General features: G+C 49.9%; 6 protein-coding genes across 6 annotated transcripts; 1 reads left to right on the plus strand and 5 right to left on the minus strand.

Annotated features, from left to right (window-relative positions):
- Positions 1–1,248: 1,248 nt before the first annotated feature.
- Positions 1,249–2,472, minus strand: BO72DRAFT_283720 (short coiled-coil protein). The gene is made up of 2 exons (XM_040940306.1): positions 1,672–2,472; positions 1,249–1,550 (listed from the first exon to the last, which is right to left on the minus strand). Exons 1-2 carry the CDS (start codon positions 1,989–1,991, stop codon positions 1,364–1,366), a joined length of 507 nt encoding a protein of 168 aa, XP_040804573.1. The 5' UTR covers positions 1,992–2,472; the 3' UTR covers positions 1,249–1,363.
- Positions 2,465–3,530, plus strand: BO72DRAFT_445140 (uncharacterized protein). The gene has a single exon (XM_040943971.1). The coding sequence runs from the start codon at positions 2,841–2,843 to the stop codon at positions 3,153–3,155; it is 315 nt and encodes a 104-aa protein (XP_040804574.1). The 5' UTR covers positions 2,465–2,840; the 3' UTR covers positions 3,156–3,530.
- Positions 3,531–7,657: 4,127 nt separating this feature from the next.
- BO72DRAFT_283827 (uncharacterized protein) lies at positions 7,658–8,052 on the minus strand. Its single transcript, XM_040940307.1, has one exon. The coding sequence runs from the start codon at positions 7,944–7,946 to the stop codon at positions 7,713–7,715; it is 234 nt and encodes a 77-aa protein (XP_040804575.1). The 5' UTR covers positions 7,947–8,052; the 3' UTR covers positions 7,658–7,712.
- Positions 8,053–11,905: 3,853 nt separating this feature from the next.
- Positions 11,906–12,685, minus strand: BO72DRAFT_283895 (uncharacterized protein). Its single transcript, XM_040940308.1, has one exon. The coding sequence runs from the start codon at positions 12,478–12,480 to the stop codon at positions 11,989–11,991; it is 492 nt and encodes a 163-aa protein (XP_040804576.1). The 5' UTR covers positions 12,481–12,685; the 3' UTR covers positions 11,906–11,988.
- Positions 12,686–12,730: 45 nt separating this feature from the next.
- On the minus strand, positions 12,731–14,780 carry BO72DRAFT_422495 (putative glycosyl hydrolase; the record flags this gene model as incomplete). The annotated part of the gene is made up of 2 exons (XM_040942810.1): positions 12,731–13,030; positions 13,127–14,780. The coding sequence occupies 2 exons, from the start codon at positions 14,778–14,780 to the stop codon at positions 12,891–12,893; spliced, it is 1,794 nt and encodes a 597-aa protein (XP_040804577.1). The 3' UTR covers positions 12,731–12,890.
- Positions 14,781–16,109: 1,329 nt separating this feature from the next.
- On the minus strand, positions 16,110–16,940 carry BO72DRAFT_283910 (RBM8 family RNA-binding protein). Its single transcript, XM_040940309.1, has 2 exons — positions 16,573–16,940; positions 16,110–16,438 (listed from the first exon to the last, which is right to left on the minus strand). The coding sequence occupies exons 1-2, from the start codon at positions 16,831–16,833 to the stop codon at positions 16,205–16,207; spliced, it is 495 nt and encodes a 164-aa protein (XP_040804578.1). The 5' UTR covers positions 16,834–16,940; the 3' UTR covers positions 16,110–16,204.
- Positions 16,941–17,570: the final 630 nt, after the last annotated feature.

The raw sequence follows: 17,570 nt of genomic DNA on the forward strand, positions 1-17,570 counted from the left end.
GCGAAACACCAATGTATCAAATTTCTTTTTCATTTCAAATGTATCAACAACCGCTCGCTTCTGGGTATGGTAAGCAAATGTCTTCAGTGCCAAATGAGAACAATCAAACAAAAAGAAAAGCCGCAATTTCCGAATCGTCAGACCGGGACGATTCCAATGTACACGAGTATAAAGGGGGAAAGGCGTTGAGAGCGGTGGCAAGGTTGTTCGAGGTGGATGTGTGGAGGAGGCGGAGGAGAAGGGTGTGAGGTCGGATGGCGTGGACCCACGATGGATGGTGATTTGTGACTTGACGAGGGTAGTGTTGGTTGGTGGATGTTGATTGTGTTGATGCAAAACCACATGAAGATATTGGCTGCTCCGTGAAAATGCTTTCCCGCCTTTTTGCAGACCATGAGAACAAATGCGCCCAGTGCGGTTCCGTATTCGAAAAAGAGATGAAATGATGGAAACAAACAACAAAAACAAGCGAGTCTAAGTATCAATCCCAGTCAAAGTCCCAACGCCACGCGTGCTATGCCAATACACAAGGCCTCCGGTATGATAAGACAAGTAGGAAAAGAAGAGGAATAAGACGAAGGCATGGAAAGAGAAAACAGAAAGGGGAGAAAAGAAAAAGAAAAAAGTATGAACAGTAGAAGGTAAACAGATCCGGGGTTTGGCTATCATCGGCTTTGACAGGCAGCATAAACAATGGTGCTACCATCACGGATCACGCGCTGGCATAATTGCCAAGACCGTAGGCGTCGATCGACGAAAAAGCTCCCGTAGAAACAGATAAGAAGAATATGCAATGATGTCACAATCGTTCTTCGGGACGTGCGCAATGCGAATTGACGTGTGGGTCGGCGACATGCTGGGTGGCACGGCAGATTAGGTCGGCCGAAGTCGTGAGATTGTCAACGTGATCGCCACCCCCAAAGTCATATCGATTTCGTAAACAACACGGGTCATCCGAGGACGTATGTTTCGCGAGCCTTCGGTCGAATATGGCGACCGCCGTGGGTAGCACGAGGTTCCACCTGACAAAGCCGCAGATGTCATTCCAGATCCCAAGTTCAAAGAGCCGGCCTTCTTGTGAAAATTGATCGACTGGCGGATTGCGGAGGACGCGCTTGGGCCAACAGCCACCATTCTCGACTATGCCAGGCACGCAGGGACCGGCCGGGAATGTGGCTCGACCAAGACCAAGAATTCATCGGCGGGGATGGCGAGAAATAAGGAGAAAAGGGGGTCATCGCATGGCAGGTGTGAAGTTTCGTGGCTTTGAACGAGCGCTCGCCATCCGTCTCGTGGCAGCAGCTGCTAGGCCCCGACCGTTACCCGTCCCAAACAGCCAGGGTCGATAACAGGGATCTTGTGGTTATTTCTGCGCCTTTCTGACTTTGGTGCTCGTCCGTCCCATTTCCGTCTTGGTCATGTTGCGGGTCAATCCACCAATATAATCCTGAAGGAACTTGTTTTCGCTCTCCAGTTTGTCATGGTCGGATTTCACAGCTTCGATGCGTTCTGCTAGCGCTTGGAGTGAGGATTGAAGGGCTCTGGCTTGCCTGTTCGTAGATTGCGAGATTCCATTAGCTTCTTCCTTTTTTTTTGACCCCCTTTCTGCGTGGTCGAAGTGGCGCCCATGCTATGTGACGGGTATATTGATGGATGGTGCCCAAAACTCACTCCTGTAATGTTTGCCTGGCCTCCTTGCCCAGTCGCTCCAGATCTGCGGAATTTCGGCGGGGACTCATGGCGCGCGCGTCGTCGGGCGGGAATTCCTCTTCTTCAATCTCGATTTCGGGGTGATCTCGTGGTACAAGGATGGACGCACTCGGTTTTCGACTGGCCATGCGAGGGCGTTCGGATCGTCCTCTTCGTTCGGTTTCAACGTCAGAGATGGATGAGGATGAGGAAAGTGAGGACATATGCGAGCGACCGTTGTCGTGGGGATGCGGCAGGGTTGGGACAGGCGAGGAACCGTGCATGTCTGACGTCGACGCCATGGTTTGTGCGTGCTGGCGGTGGCGCCGGTGGTTGGATTTAAGAATTCCGGTGGTTGAGGGTGGCTTGAGCGATGGAATCAGAGCAACTCTCGGGCGGTCGCTGTGGCGGGTTTCCAGGTTTCTCGGTCGTTCAAGGTTCGGTAGAAATCCCACAACAGGATATGGTCAACAATCGAGTTCCTTCTATTCTCACAGTAGGCCGTGACTACCTCTAGCGATGACCTCAGATTTGAAAGATCTGCGTTTCGCTGGAGGTAGCTGTCGTTGAAGCAAACGGGGGGTGTTTCCCAGGCCGGCAGACGAGGATTTAGCCGGAAAAAGCAATCCAGGACAACGAAAGCAGACAAATAGCTGTAACGAGATCCGGATTCACCACGTCGGAGAGGCGGCGAGTTCAGGGGATCGATTAGAAAAGAACCCTAACTGGAATCGTATAGACTTCGACTGATTTGTAACCGGAAGATTGAAGCGCAGGGGGGGGGGGGAGTAAAAAAAAAGGGGAGGGCCTCCCAAAATAGTGAGGGTCAAAAAAGGGAGTGACCGAAAGGACAGACGTATCGGTTAAGCGAACTTAAGAAAGATAGCCGATACAGTTGCTGGGTAAGTAGGTAGGTAGGTAGGTAGGTAGGTAGGTAGGTAGGTAGGAAATGATAGAAGAAGTAGAAGAATCAACAATAGCAAGCAATTCAACAACGCAGGTTATGTGTCCCTGGAGAATAATTGCTATTGCCAATGTTCCTTTTTCGGGCGAAGGGTCTATTTGAATTAGGGAATTAGATTTATTCGCAGTCGTCGAACTTGAGTGGGAGAAAGTTCGTTGGGCAGTCCGAAAACGGGCGGACTAAAATCATGGACCGGGGGGGGAGGTTAAAAGTGGTCAGTGGAAGTGGGTGGAGAGGTAGAATTGATGGTCGAAGCGGGTTGGTGGTAGTGTGGTTGAAGCCGTTAAGGAACGGAAGTTTGTCACCGTCGCAATGCCGTTCGATCGAAAAGGGGAGGGAGGAAGAATGGATGGATGTGCGAGTGAAAAAGGAAGAGGGGGGAAAGAGGAGAAAAGAAGAAGAGAGGGGAGAGGGAGAGGGAGAGGGAGGGAAGAGAAGAAAGAGAAAAGGGAAGGGGAGAAAGAGAGAACAAGAAGAGCTCTGTCTCTGTGTTGGTTGGTAGTAATAGTGGAGGAGGAGGAGGAGGAGCAAGAGGAGTAATAGTCTTAAAAAAATTGGAGACACTGGAAGAAGCCGCTGCGAGAGTCGCTGTAGGAAGAGTTCGTCGCAATAATAATGATGGTTCCAGTGGATGTTTGGCGGGCAGAGCGCGGGTGTCGAGGTGAGTGGGAAATAATAATGGCGGTAGTAATGAGAGAGAATGGTAAGTGATAATCAATTGACCCAAGGACAGATACTTTTGCTCATATAATTTCATTCGGCCGTAGTCACCAGAATCAAGTTAAGTTAGTAAGGGAAGTACAGTAACTAGGTAATGAATGATACCAGAAAGAAAAAAAAAAGCCGGTTAATGACTCGGTAATAAACCATATGGAGACTAATATTACCAAATTTGTACCAATTGGGAAAGGAAAGAAGGAGGGAGGGGGGGGGGGGGGGGAGGGGGAGGGGGATGGGAGGGAGAGGAAAGGATGTGAGAGGAGATAATCCTGCGATGACCTACCACTCACTACACGCGGGATACCTATATTTGTCCACTTTTACTCAAGAGGAATACTTCCGATGACCAAAGCCGCTTACTCACTTCCCCTAAGCGCATACTATTTCCCTCGTCATCAAACTATGTGTAGTGTACCATATAACTAACCTCGGATATGGTTTATAAATAAAGAGGCGAAAACCGCCCTGACATGAAAAATAAACAGAAACAACAAGAAAGAGAAAGAGAGAAGCTGAAGATAGAGCAAGTACAGTACGTACTGTACAGTGTACACAGCCCAGTAGAGACCACACTACCTACGTATGCGATGGAGCAAGTGAGTAAGTCACATAATCCATCTACCTAGTACATATTTGGTGTACTTTTGGGCAGAAAACAGTGCCAAATTCGGTATGGGAGGTACAAACAGAGTACGGAGTGGTACCCCGGTGGATGCTACTTGTCCATTTTCGGGACTAGTGCCAGCGCACTAAAGGTGGGAAGACTCGTGGCCGCCACTGGAATGATATTCGCCGTATTCCTGGGTACGGGAATATTCAGAAAAGAGATTGAGATATGACCAAAAGAGACAGAAAATATTAGATAAACATCATCCCCCCAAAAAATGGCATGGGAAATAATATACAATATTATGCAGAGCAAGCAGCAGCTGAACCGGCAGTTTGGTCAAGTAAGGTACCCTATCGACAAGGAAAAGAAAATCTTCCTACGCGCTAATCATTCAAGATGATGATGGTGATGACGATGATGTGAACTTCAATCGTTTCTTTTGTTCTCTAATTTTCTTTTCTTTTCTTTTCTTTACTTTTTTTTCTTGATTTTCCCATTTCCCCCCCTCCTCCTCCTCCCAACAACACAACACAGCAGCAGCAGCAGCAACAACAGCAAGCAGTAAGCAGCAGAGCACTGACTGTTGAATGTTTCGGTGAAGGAGCTCCGTTCGGCCTGCCTTCCTGTGGTTGGTGGGCGGGCGGAAGAGAGGAGGGGGAACCACTACTTACAGGTTTTCCACGGCTCTTTAGGGGTTCGTTCGTCGCCTCTAGTTCGGTTAGTGACTTTCAGGCCCAGGATTTCAAGCCCCTTGGTTCGACGACTCTTTCTCCTTAGCAGCGAATCTAAATCCCCCCTAAAGGGGGGCAAAAAGCCAACCCGCCCAACGAGAAGAAAGTTGTGGTCCATCGGAGGAATGGCGATGATCCTCATCTGTTTCCCACCGCTTCCCACACTTTGCCCAGTGCCACACCACACTCAAAAACTGTCTGTGTGTGTGTGTGTGTGTGTGCCGGTGCCGAGGAAGGCGGAGAAAGGGCACCATGAGGATGGGTTTCACTGTAGGCGATGATGATCGATGGCGATGAATGATGTCGAAGCGTGACATGATGATTTTTCTACCTTTGTTGTGCCCGTTCACGGACAGCCGCCGCCGCCCCCTTCGGCTCCAGTCGTGCCGTCGCCACGGGTTCACTGATCACAATCGGCATGATTGACGACACAAAAACCCATGAACCACGACCATCATGCTGCGCATACATACAGTACGTAGCCAGGGTCATAGCAATCCTCATGCCCAGCGAGTGAGAGCAGGCGCGCTCGCGCGCGCCTCCCCCTGCTCGACTGCCGAGGCGGCGGCGGGCGGCGAGCGGCGGATCATTAAGCCACGCAGGGCAGAGCGAGCCTACCGTAGATGGCTAATCTCCCTCTATGGGGCAACAGCTGTCTGTAAGTTAGTCAACGGTAGTCAGTCGGTCCTAGTTCAAAACGTCTTTTCGTTTCTGAAGTCCTTCAGGGGAGGTCATGCAATGTCGATCGAGCCCATCAGATTGTGGCTTCTTGGTTTGATCCCCAGCGAGACACAACCTGGTAGAAATGGAGATCCTCAGGGCCATAGGACCTAGAAAAGTACCCTAGTCCCATGCCCTATGGCTGCCCCCCCCCACGCCGCCGGGATACTGTATGTAGGCAAAAGGGTAGATGGGTGGGAAATCACCCGCCAATATCAATCAGTCCATGGCTGATTTCAGGCATGAAGCTGTTACTATTTCTGCTTCTACGACGACGGAGCTAGCGATGGCAATCAAACTGCACGCCCTTCGACGGTGCAACAATCCATTGTCCTCCTAGTAGGGTGTCCGGTTGGGTCGGAAACCGCGATTCCACCAGCTGGTCAAGTCTCAGATTCGCACGGAGTCCTCAATACAATACTACAAATAGGTAACCTACACAGTACACGATACTATACACACAGAGCGAAAGACACACACACACATACACACACACATCCACCCACCCTTGATGTGCAGAGAAATCTCAAACTGCCAGTGATCGATTGGCGGCGGAGTTTACTCCCTCTAGCTTAAACTCCACCAGCAGCATCAACGGCTGGGGCAGGACGATCCATTCCCGCGGGTTCGACATCTTCTGACGGATCATGGCCGGGAACAGCCAACGAGTGAGGAGGCAGCGTTGAAAATTGGGCAAGGATGTGCAAGCCGCCGATCCAAGAACCACCCGGGAACATGTGTCTCTTCGGGGGGATCGAATCACAGCGTTGCTAAAGTGACGAAATTGGTCCCCTAATTAGTTGTGAATTGTGATCCCCCCCCTGAGATGTATGGGGTAAGATAGTGAGGTTAGTACATATGCAGTGGATAGGATCGATAGATAGGGAGACACAGCACATCTACTGCTGCTCTTGATTTATAGGGTGGATGTTGTTTGAAACAAGGATTCCAACAACGATCATCACGAAGTCGATTTCCCTTGTCTGTGCTGTGCACATGGGTAGATACAGTAGACTGGATGAAAGAGCTTTTTGCGGTGGTTGCACAGTACATGACCCATATAAGTGGGATTAGTGCGATTCTAACACCGATAGCCACTCCACGCCCGACCATGGGAAACATCTCAGAGAAAATTCAACACTGAACAAACTCCCTTTTGTTGCGTGCCTGTCTTTTCCAATCACCTCTTTCTTACCCTTGGGTCCCCTTTTGGCCCTTGCGGCGCTGACCGTCGGCCACCGTGGTTCAATGCTCGGGAGAAACCCAGAATGAATAACTAAGAAGTATCGCCGCCCAGTGAAGTGATGACGGATGAGCACGTCATGGGAAGTCTTCTTATTGGACCTGTCTCTTGTCACGACCTTTTTTTTTGCGCCCTCTCTAAATCACAAATTGAACAGTTCTTTCGGTCAGACCAAATGGTACTTTTGTTTTTCTTTCTTTTCATTCCTACTGGCTCCGATTCAGGAAGGACTGGGCCAAAGTACGCGAGGGAGAGGGGGAAACCCAGAAACAAAGGATTTTACTTCAGCTGAGGCTGTCAAATATCTCCGACCGACTCCATTCCATCTACTCCGTACCTAACTCATACATAAGTATGCTTCCTATCTATCTATCTATCTGGTGGAGGACTGAAACCGATCAACGTCACTGGGCGGAGTCATATTATGAGTAGTAGGGACTAGGGAGGGGAGGGGAGGGAGGGGGGTTTTAGGAGGAGGAGGGGGAAATTGATTTTATGATTATAATCTAGTATCAATACTTAAATCCTTCAGCACCAACAGAGTACTAACTATGTAGCAGATCGCGTCTCTCAGCCCTTTCGACCGCTAGTACTATCGTGGCAAATTTCCAGCAAGGCGCCACAGCAAGTTAAATGGTTTAGTTACACATACAGACATACATGAGCCCCAACTCAACGGACGATGCCCGGAACGTTCCCCGGCGGCTACTTTAGTGCACCTTTGTTTTTCTTTTGACTTTTTCTCGTTAAATGTTGTTATTATTTCATGGGGTTGGTGAATTTTCTTTGGTTGGTCTTCTGGTACACTAGATATACACACCGTCCACTCTTTTCGAAGGAAGAGCAACGCGTCTTCCTCCTGGTTCGATACAATAGTCTTGTCTATCCGGTTTTTCTGCTCTCACTTACACGAGTTCGACCTTGACTCCTGGCCGGACTGGGGTCCCGCAGAGGGATAACAACGATAATAACACTAGAGAAAGCTCGCAGGGATTCCAAATTGCAGAAGTCAGGAAAGGTCCAAGGAACAAATGACTAGGAGATCTTGGCATTTTGATCCTCGTTAAGGGCAATTGGCAGTACTACTACTAGTAGTAGTAAACCCGGGTCAATCAAATGAGGTTGAAATTGAACACAGCAGACCAGCAACCCGCCGCCAGCCAGTGGCAGATGTTCCTTAACCCCCGCATCATTGCATGCAGTTGCGCGCGCGCTCGTCTCTCTCCCTCGCTCACACATCTTACTCTTAACTATGGAACACTCTCTCATCCCCTGAAGGAAGCGAGAATATGACTATGAGAGATTCAAAGAGCCGGAAAAAGATCATGGGACTATCAAGTCAACTGCGCTTACAATCAATTCCCTATCATCTCTCATGAACTACTACTTAGCCACACTATACCTGTCGTCCGATGCTCCGCGCGCGTGTGCGTATAGTGGATAGCATAGTGGATTAACTTGGTTGGGTATGCGACTTGGACAATGAAGAGGAATAGCTGTAGTAAGTCAGTCATGTAGTACGTATAACTGGAGGTACAGTACATACATACAGTACTCCGTACAGTACCACCTCTTCCTCCTCCACTTCTCGCCATCAGGCGATGGGGAATGTCGATGGGGCTGTCTTACTGTCGCTCTTTGTCTCTAAAGGACCCAAAGGAGAGACACAATGCTTATTTGACGATCGGCAGGCATGGAATCCGAATTCCTTCGCTTGCTGCTGCTTCTATGCTGCTACCTGCTGCTGTCTCAAATGTGAAGAAAGGTCACCAAGTCAATCAATTGTCATTCTCCATAACTTATTGTTCAGCCTCGTTTACCTAAAGGGAATACATGAAACCGAGACAAGCGAGGAAATCCCGAGATGAGAGAAAAGGAAGGAAGGAAGGATCCCAGAGGGGTCTTCCGGTCGAGTTTACCATACCATACCAGCGTTCCCGTGATGTACTAAGTAAGGGTACACACAACTGACTGACCGCGTGACTACTTCTTGCTCCACCAGTCCATTCCACCCTTCTCCGATGATGATGATGATGATGATGTTGATTGTTATTGTGATAGTGAAAATGATGGTTTGTCCACGGTGCACCTGTTCCTTTGCAAGAAACAGAGTGCAGTGCAGGAGAGTAGCTACCTGCCTTGCTTCAGCGTGAGGCATTTGATAACTTCACATTATCCACCGGATCCTTTCACTATGCTTCAGGAACAGTCAAGACAGATAGCTTAGGTGGTTACAGGACAGCATATCATACAGCACTTCAGGTCAAATGGTAAGTACCAGGCGAGTACCGGGATACACATGTCCCATCGCCAGTTGAAACAGCGATGAAATCACCCGACAGCGAACGAACCTCACAACCACATACCCCCCCCCCCCCTGGTCGCGCTGACCGTGATGACAAGCAAGCTAAAGTGCCTGTCCACGATGCTGCCCTCGTTTCCTACACTCCCTGAGCGAGTGACGATAAAGAACAGAACCGCCGATCTGCGATCGGGTAGTGGCTGAACTGCGATTCTCCGCTATTACCGCCAAGTGCGAGCAAGCCTTTCCTTTCTTTCACTCAACCTTGACGATGACTAAGATAGGGCCATCTTTTGGCTGACGGTCTCAGCAATCCATGATCAAATGTCACTTGATATTGGATGGGCTCTCCCTATCGATAATCCTGATCGGCGCATAACTGTTGCCGCCTCCTCATTTTGATTTTCACACGGCACACCGTTCTCCTCAGACTTACATACACGAGGCGGAGAAAGAAGGTCAATTTCGGAGCCACAGTCATCATCTATCAAAGGCTGTCAGTCATCGCCGTCGGTTCAGAAGGAGGGGCAACTAATACTACTGGGCTGTGGAAGAGAAGGATCAATCGTCCCTCCGTATCCATCACCTAGTGATTGGAACCCCCCCCCATCAAGCTACCCACTACCACTATCCACCACCTCGGCTGCTCCCCTCCTTTATTTTGAATTTTCCACCCCCTGCTCTACCGTTAGCATGCCAAATGGAGTCAGGTCGTGGTACGTATACACCTCTTGGCTATTATTATTGCCTGGTAGGCTACCACGCCCTGACCGTGTGTTAGGTTGGTTACTGGTTCTCAGGTAGGTACAGTAAGCACATACCAACTCACCAAGCAGAAATCAGGTAAACTAGTCAAGAAGTTGGTGGTAGATACTACTATACTAGCCAGGTACCAACCACCGCCCAGCAGTAGCACCCACCCATCTGGAGCTTGGGGGATATTTTCCCTGGCAGATATGCAACATTTCCCAGTTCATAACCCGTTCACCGTTCTCACTGCCCACACACACCCCTTGCCCGTCCATCTATCGAGCCAATCTATGTTTCCTGTCAATCCATCCAAAGTGCATCTCCAAAACAACTAGCTAGCCCACTTGGCAGCAGCAGCAGCAACAAGGAAAACAACAAAAAAAGTCAAGCTCAGGCACCACCCCTCATTTGATCAAATCTATCAATCAATTAATCACGGTGTCAAAAAAAATGGTCCCCAGTTCCGAGCCCAGTATTTCCCTACCTCGATCGTTGATTTGCCAGAGACCGGGGGTTCATATGGGAAAAAAAATATCGAAACTAAAACTAAACCACTTTTCACATATCCACTCGGACTAACAGGTCCAATCCGATTTCCTCCCCTCCCCCCTTCCGAAAACCTGCATGGTGGCTTTCAGCCCAAACCGCAAGATGGAAAAGCGGCAAGAAAGAGAGAAATTAGAAAAGTAAAACCATTTTTGAGTTCCTGATTTGTAGTTCATTGCACCTTTATGTTGAGAGATCCTTGGTCCAATTAACATAGATACTAGATGGGAGTGTGGTAAACATTCGGAGGTTCGGAGTTATAAACCCCCAACCACATTCGAAAGGCCATGAAGAAAGGCTCAGAACTAAGGTATTCATGTACAGTACATTTCCACGATCTATAAATACATCTATATTGAAGTTATGAAGATATAGACTCGGATATCTTGCAAGTAAATCCGTCCCCTCAAGGAAAGGCATCACTATGACAAGACCTATAGATAATAACCATCAACCATTATCCATCTATAGCATCTCTCTAGCTCAAACGTCAACAGTTACGTATCATGAAATGAGCATGGACAGACAAACAAACAAACTCGGGTACTCATAAGTCAACTCCTGCTCCAGCACCCAGGGGTTATCATTCCCAAATCCTCCAATCTTCCCCGTAGTCCGTTCCGCACAGCAACTAATGTACGGGTACAGGGTCATCAGAATCGACCCCCCGAAAGAAACCAGAAACCCCCCCCTTCCTCCTCCTTCCAGAAAGAAATTAGAATCCTCTGTTCCCTCTTGTCCCCACCATCTCCGATCCTCCCACAACCTCCTGGGGACCAGTCAGCTCGCTTGGAATACTCAAGTAGATATTCATGCTGTTTGATAACGCGGATCCGATATGCTCATAGTACTAAGCACTTATGCGCCTGTTGTAGAGCACCTCATACGTACTCTCAATATCTTCTGCCCCCTTCAACCGGTATATGAAGTTCCTACATACCCAGAAAGTTGACATACAGTAGAAAAGATACAGCCAACCCATCAACAAAACCCACAGTCTACCAAAAACCACCGCAGTGCAGTGCATGCACATTGTCACAACAACAACACACAACATAGAACCGGACTACCGCCCACTGTACGATATAGCCCACTAACTACTCCCTAGTAGCCTAGCATAGAGCCCCAATATAGGTGGATATACTCTGTGGTCTACAACAAGTCCCCTGAAGCCGGAGCCCGACTGTCACCCACCCACCCACCAACCTCAAATGAATCCCCCTCGTCCCAAATTGATATCAACTCCGAGATCACTAGCACTAGTACTCACAGCAGTCTAGGGGAAACAACAAAAAACGTGGCTTTTAGGGGAGGGAGGGAGGCGGAAGGGAGGCGGAAGGGGGAGGGGGGGAGGGGGGAGGTGGTTCGTGCTCGCCTTGTATAAAGACAGACTAGTCTCAATCAAACCAAGTCAAATCAATTCATCATCAAGAAATTCTAGGAAACCACTAGGCATGAATCTTGCATCATCATCATCATCATCAACTTTGTTTCATCGACGGTGTGGATTAGGAGTGGCATGTATGTACCTGCGCATTGTTGTATGAGGATAGCAACCTCGGTGACTTCTCGGGGGCGGATTCCTCCCCTCCAATTGACTTGATATTATGGCTGTTGCTTTTATGGAAGTTGGTCTGAGTCTGAGGATCTCTGTGTGAAAGTCTCCGAAAGAAGAAATTGGTAGAACTAACTACACAGTAACTACCCTCAGGGCTAGGGATCAAAGAATCGGGAAGTAATGCCGCCGCCGCCGCCGTCGTCGTCGTCGTTGTCTGCTGTCTTAGTGGGGAACAACAGGAAGGGATTGGAACTATGGAGTAATAGCACTAATTTTTTTTTTTTAAAAAAAAGACCCAAAAGAAAAAGAAAAGAAAAGGAGAGAATTCCTGAGTTACGGAATCTGCCGAGTAATCGACACACGCCTTTCTCTTTTTTACTCAAGAAATTTTTTTTCCAGCAAAAATTAAGTACATAACAGGCTAATGGCACAAGGATTCTGAAGAGGCCACATAGGATACGGTAGAGACGAGAAAGGAAAGGAGTCCCCGAGGCCCGGGTCAGCATCATAATCAATTCTGAGACTTTACGGAGCACTGAACAGTACATACACCGACTACCCCAACTACCGAACTTTTGCGGATCGTTCATCCTGTAAAACAGCAAGAAGTTCAATCCCGCCTGGCTTACATCATTCGAACAATTCATTATGCAGATCGCGGGTCTGCTGATTGCTGTGGTTTTTTTTTTCTAGGGATGATCTCACGTTATATCATTCTGTCGGTCAGATGGGGCCGGCATAATCGGGGGAGGGGAGGGGACCAAGGGGTTAGCCGCGGTGAGCCAAAGCTTTCCTCTCCCCATCTGGCAACCTGCCATGGAGAATGATGTACAATGTACAATGTACTCGGTATATGCATGATTCAACAACTCATTTGGGAATCCTGTGGAATCATCTCGTATGCATGCACGGCTATAACATCGGATGACGCAGGTGCCTTGCCACCGGACCCCAATTCCCCATGTCTATAATGACCCCTAACATATAGGTATGTGCATTATACTCATAACCGCTAAACTATACAGGATACTCTAAGCAACTAAGCAACCTCCCCCAATCATGCTAGAGACGGTGAGCTCTTCCATTGGTACAGGGCCCGCAACACTGCAATGCCCCCTGACTGCGTCTCAACAGTACGTCCTCGGCCCCGATCATTGGCATCGTGCTTGCCTTGCTCGGTTACGTCTGGCTGTTCCTCTGAGGAGCGTGACCACCCGGATGCGAGCCCCCAACCGTACGGCTGCGTTCCGATCCCAGAGCCGGACCTCTCATCGGCGAGTCTCCGCGAGTCACGGCTGCGCAGAAGTCCCGTCAGCCCTTCGGATCCCTCAGCCCGTGCTCCATAGTTCTCATAGTCAATCGCCCCCAGCGGCAGAGGGCTTTCATCGGTGATAGTGCTCCCAGACGCGCGGGACTGGTTTCCCCACCACATGCCAAACTTGCCCTCGCTGTTCCGGGTCACAAGAGCCGCGTTCGCATTATGCTCGATCCACGGCCGATATGCGCGGCAGCGAGCTTGGTGCCACTCGTACACATACTGCCATGCCTCTCCTTCCTCATCTGTCTGGTTCGCACTAGCCAGGAATCGTACCTCCTGCGGCCGGATAGGCCGACAAAACTCCGCCAGGTGATGGAAGAAAATCCCCTTGAATGTGTGACTGTTCTGAGAGCAACCTCCGGAAGAGTCACACACTTCCTCCAGAACCCCGCCGCGTCCAAGACCTTGCCACTGTTGACTGTCCTTATCGGGCCATCCGGTTGCCTTGATCACATTCAGGACTAATTGATGACCATCGTACAGGTACTGCTGCAAAGCAGTTGCCAACCAGAGTCCCCTAAGCCCGCTAAGGATCACCCCCTGGTTGTAGGTATATACCATTGTGTTGAGGACATCGCACTTGCGGGTGCCAGGCCGGTCATCGCTCTCCCAGCCACTGATGTGGAAGCCGTCACCATAGAGCCCATCGCTCCCGGTCATGTTAGATGAATTGAGCCAGGCATAGCCCTCAATGGCGGCTTGCAGGTGGGCAGGGTTATGCGGATAGCCATCTGACCAGTCCTCATCCTCAACGATTCCTGCCACAAAGGGGGACTGAATCTTGTCACCTGGAAAATACAGGTACATCCCAATACTCGCCGAGATATATAATTCGTTCGTGATGGCATTCTTGTAGGGGGTCAAGTAAGGGCTCCAAATCATCCCACCGCCACAGAGCAACTCATCCCACCCCCCGGACGCGAGGCCGTAGAACACACGTGCTCGATGCGCCGCGGGGGATCGAAACTGGGTTCCGTGCCAGCGTAGCTTCGCAGTTGCGTTGGGCGAGAAAGGGTCGTCATAGTGCAGATCAGAGTGCAAGACTTGAAACTTTATGTTTTCCAGCCAACCCAGGACTACCCACAGCATATCATCGAAGGCCTGACCACGCAGGGAGATGGCATTCTCGCCAAAGTAGAACGCGGAAGTCTGGTCGAAGAAGTGGTTGATTAGGTTCTCCGAGCCCAGTTCGTAACGACCGCGCTTCGTCGAGTGCTTCCAATCTTCAAGATCATCCGGTGACACAGCGGTCGACAGCACGTCGCCGGTGGTGGCAGTCAGCGAGGCAAGTGTGGCAGAGACATGGGTGCCCAGCACGGCCGCAGTCCAATCGATACTCGACGGCCAAGTGCCTTGCCACAGTTCGAAATAAGCATCCTGCATCACATGGAGAGCATCCAACAAGTCGTGCAACGTGCGGCTGATGCTCTCGGTGGACTCGGGAGGTGAATCCGGGGCAGGCAGGGGGAGCTGGTGCTCCGACGGTGATGCATTTGTTCCCTCGAGCGGAATCTGTGCGTCCAGGGCGACTGGCGCAAGGACGTCCTGCGACCGCAACGCCAGCGCATTGGTCTCAAACAGGGTTAGGAGCAGACAGAGAAATCTAAAAATGAGCAGAAATGCTTGCATGATTGTAATTCTGTTCTAACTGTATTTACCCCGGATCCGAGGGGTTTGGGATCTGCTTGTTTCGAAAGCCTGATAATAAAGGGAGGAAAGGGACAGTAGCAGTAGCAGTAGCAAAAGCAGCAGTAGCAGTAGCAGCAGTGGAAAGGCAGATAAGAGGGATGACGATTGTCTTTTGATTTTAAAAATAGCTATTTCAGACACGCGGGGGGGATAGATGCACGGAGAGTGGGCTGCATGCAATTGAGGGAGCTGATCGAATGAGACATAATCGGCTCAATGCTGCCCAGTGCGTGCCATGAAGAAGGAAAGGAGGGAAGGAGGGAAGGAGGAACCGGGCTTAGTCCGGAGTGATGATGATGATGATGGAGGATGATGATTGAGAGATGGGGAAAAGTAAGAGTCGGGAGTCTAAGGTTAACTTCGGCGTTGTGCGGGGGGGGGAAGGAAGGGAAGGGAGGGAGGGAGGGAGAAGGGAGGAGTCTCGGCGGGCTTAACTAATCCCACCTGGGAATGAGCTCCATTTCTTTCCACGGCACCTTCAACTGGCAGTTGGCACTTCTTTCTGACAGTCAAATCTTGGTCTTGCATCACGCGCCCTCCTTGTTGTTGGTCGCATGCCATTCAGAACTTAACCCCGGAGTCCCGACGATCCTATGCTGATTGCTTCGCTTGTCCGGTGCCTTGACCCCCCCCCTTCCTAATCCCCGCATTTCCTTCTCGGATGATCATTTATCAATCATTTGGAGAATGTTTACAAGGATCCATGGTTTCCCAACAGTCTCGTGGGTTAAGGGTGCCTGTCATGTAAATCACCAAGGTGAGCAACAAAGCATTCTGGTTGAAGGGCGCTACAAGCATTGAGATGGCCACGCGACACTCGTATTCGGTCAGTTCAACCGACACAAAGATTAAATACACACGCTAGTAGACAGAACGGGATATCTAGCTCTGTAACATCAGTCATTCAGGCTGGATGTTCCTACTGCAACATTAGATGACGGTCATAAGGAAATAGGCAGAGCAGATGAGAGAGACCAGTAGCACATACCATATCACTGAAACCTCATGATGCCGGCACCATGCTCCTTTGAAGGCTTTTTTCCCCCCGTCAGGCGACGAGCATAATATGGAACTCCCAGGAGACAATGCCGGCTTTGTTCTGCTTCTCCCACCCCCTCCTCTCCCTCTCCCCTAGAGCCGATTTGGTCGAGCCAGCTCCCAGACTTCCAGCCCATGGCATGAATTATCTGGACAACCCTAAGCAGCCAATACGATTCTTATTGTAGTGCGAGCGCAAAATAGCAGGACCCCAATGCTGGCGGAGGTCTGGAGCAAACAAAAGGCCAAGTGTCTGGCGCATCCACGGCCTGTGAGATGAATTGAAAAGAGGACGCTCTCCCAACAAACAAAACATCACGGCGGGCTTAGTCCCGTGCATCATCGGCTCCAGGACTGCGGCTCCTCTCGCGGCTTCTGCTGCGGTTTCTACCGCCGCCACGTCCACCTCTCTGTCCTCCACCCTTTCCTTTATTCGAGGGAGGCGGTCTAACGAATGCGAAATCGACGGAGATGGTTTGGTCCAGTAGTTTGGAGCCGTTCAAGGCTTTGATGGCATCCGAGGCTTCGGGGAGGGTGGAGTACTCGATCAAGGCATATCCCTGTTTGACCACAGACGAGTCAGTATCTGGCATACCATGAGAAGCAACGAGAGGAGTTTATGGGGAATAGCTAGCAGAGCTTTCCAGCCCCGGTGATGCCGTGTATGGTAGAAGTGAAGATAGCAGCAACCGACCTTGACGTAACCCGTCCGGCGGTCCAGGTTCAGGCTGAAATTCTTGATCTCTCCATATTCGGCGAACAAGTCCGTGACGTCCTCTTCGGAGGCCTCTTCATGGATGTTGGTCACGATGACAATCCATCCCTCGATGCTGCGTACTGCGACGGCTCCCGCCTGTGTTCTCGGATCGTGGCTACCGTTGCTGGACTGCGCGGGAGCTTCTTCCTCTTCCTCTTGTTGCACCACCGGAGGGTCGACTTCCATTTCCGTAGACATGATGGTGGTATCGGAGTAGTAGCTATATGCTGAGGAAGGAGATAGCTTTGAGGTCGTAGTTCGAGGAGGGCCAATGGCTGGACTTGCAGTTCACCGTCCGAGGCTTGCGATGGGACCTTGCGAAGCTTTGCGGTGTGCTTAGGTAATCGGACTCACTTCCCGACGGCACTCAGTGACTGGCCCTAACCTCGTTCCATATTCGATCTCAGCATATTCAAGGGCTGGAATGGTGTAATAGAGTCCAATCCAAGCAGGAAGCAAATCTTGATTTTCTAGTCAAACGAATAAAGGAGTATCTACTGGGGAGGCCGTGAAGTTGACAGTGAGTCCATGATGATACCTAAATATGTAGATCAGCTGATGACCTGCACTTGGATCTCACCTACTTATGGAATGCAATACCGCATAGACTCAAGTTCCTGACCAGCTTTGAGACAAGTTGCCTATCACCGTTAACTACCTTAGGCAATAATTTCTTGTAGGACACCCGCCATCTTTGAGGAATGAATTAGTATCCTTCAGCGAAGCTTCACTAGTGATGCTCACCGACTGATACATTCAACCTAGGGAACAGCAGCTTTGGGGCTGCATTTCTATTATACTAAGCAATTAAACGTGGCTGGAGGTGTTCTCCATGTGAACGGCAGTTTGCGTGCTGGGATGATATCTCACTCTGTGAAGCTGATCCAAGACCAGTGACCGCTGTATAGCTGACACGTTGGGAACATTAAGCTTTG

Source organism: Aspergillus fijiensis (genome assembly GCF_003184825.1).
Source record: "Aspergillus fijiensis CBS 313.89 unplaced genomic scaffold BO72scaffold_8, whole genome shotgun sequence".
Taxonomy (NCBI): domain Eukaryota; kingdom Fungi; phylum Ascomycota; class Eurotiomycetes; order Eurotiales; family Aspergillaceae; genus Aspergillus; species Aspergillus fijiensis.

Coding starts and splice junctions, on each gene's coding strand:
- BO72DRAFT_283895 (XM_040940308.1), bottom strand. CDS start 12,480: ATGAATTGTTCGAATGATGTAAGCCAGGCGGGATTGAACTTCTTGCTG.
- BO72DRAFT_445140 (XM_040943971.1), top strand. CDS start 2,841: ATGGACCGGGGGGGGAGGTTAAAAGTGGTCAGTGGAAGTGGGTGGAGA.
- BO72DRAFT_283827 (XM_040940307.1), bottom strand. CDS start 7,946: ATGAGAGAGTGTTCCATAGTTAAGAGTAAGATGTGTGAGCGAGGGAGA.
- BO72DRAFT_283910 (XM_040940309.1), bottom strand. CDS start 16,833: ATGTCTACGGAAATGGAAGTCGACCCTCCGGTGGTGCAACAAGAGGAA. Junction 16,439..16,572: donor GCCGGACGGGTTACGTCAAG/GTCGGTTGCTGC, acceptor GTGGTCAAACAG/GGATATGCCTTGATCGAGTA.
- BO72DRAFT_283720 (XM_040940306.1), bottom strand. CDS start 1,991: ATGGCGTCGACGTCAGACATGCACGGTTCCTCGCCTGTCCCAACCCTG. Junction 1,551..1,671: donor GCCAGGCAAACATTACAGGA/GTGAGTTTTGGG, acceptor ATCTACGAACAG/GCAAGCCAGAGCCCTTCAAT.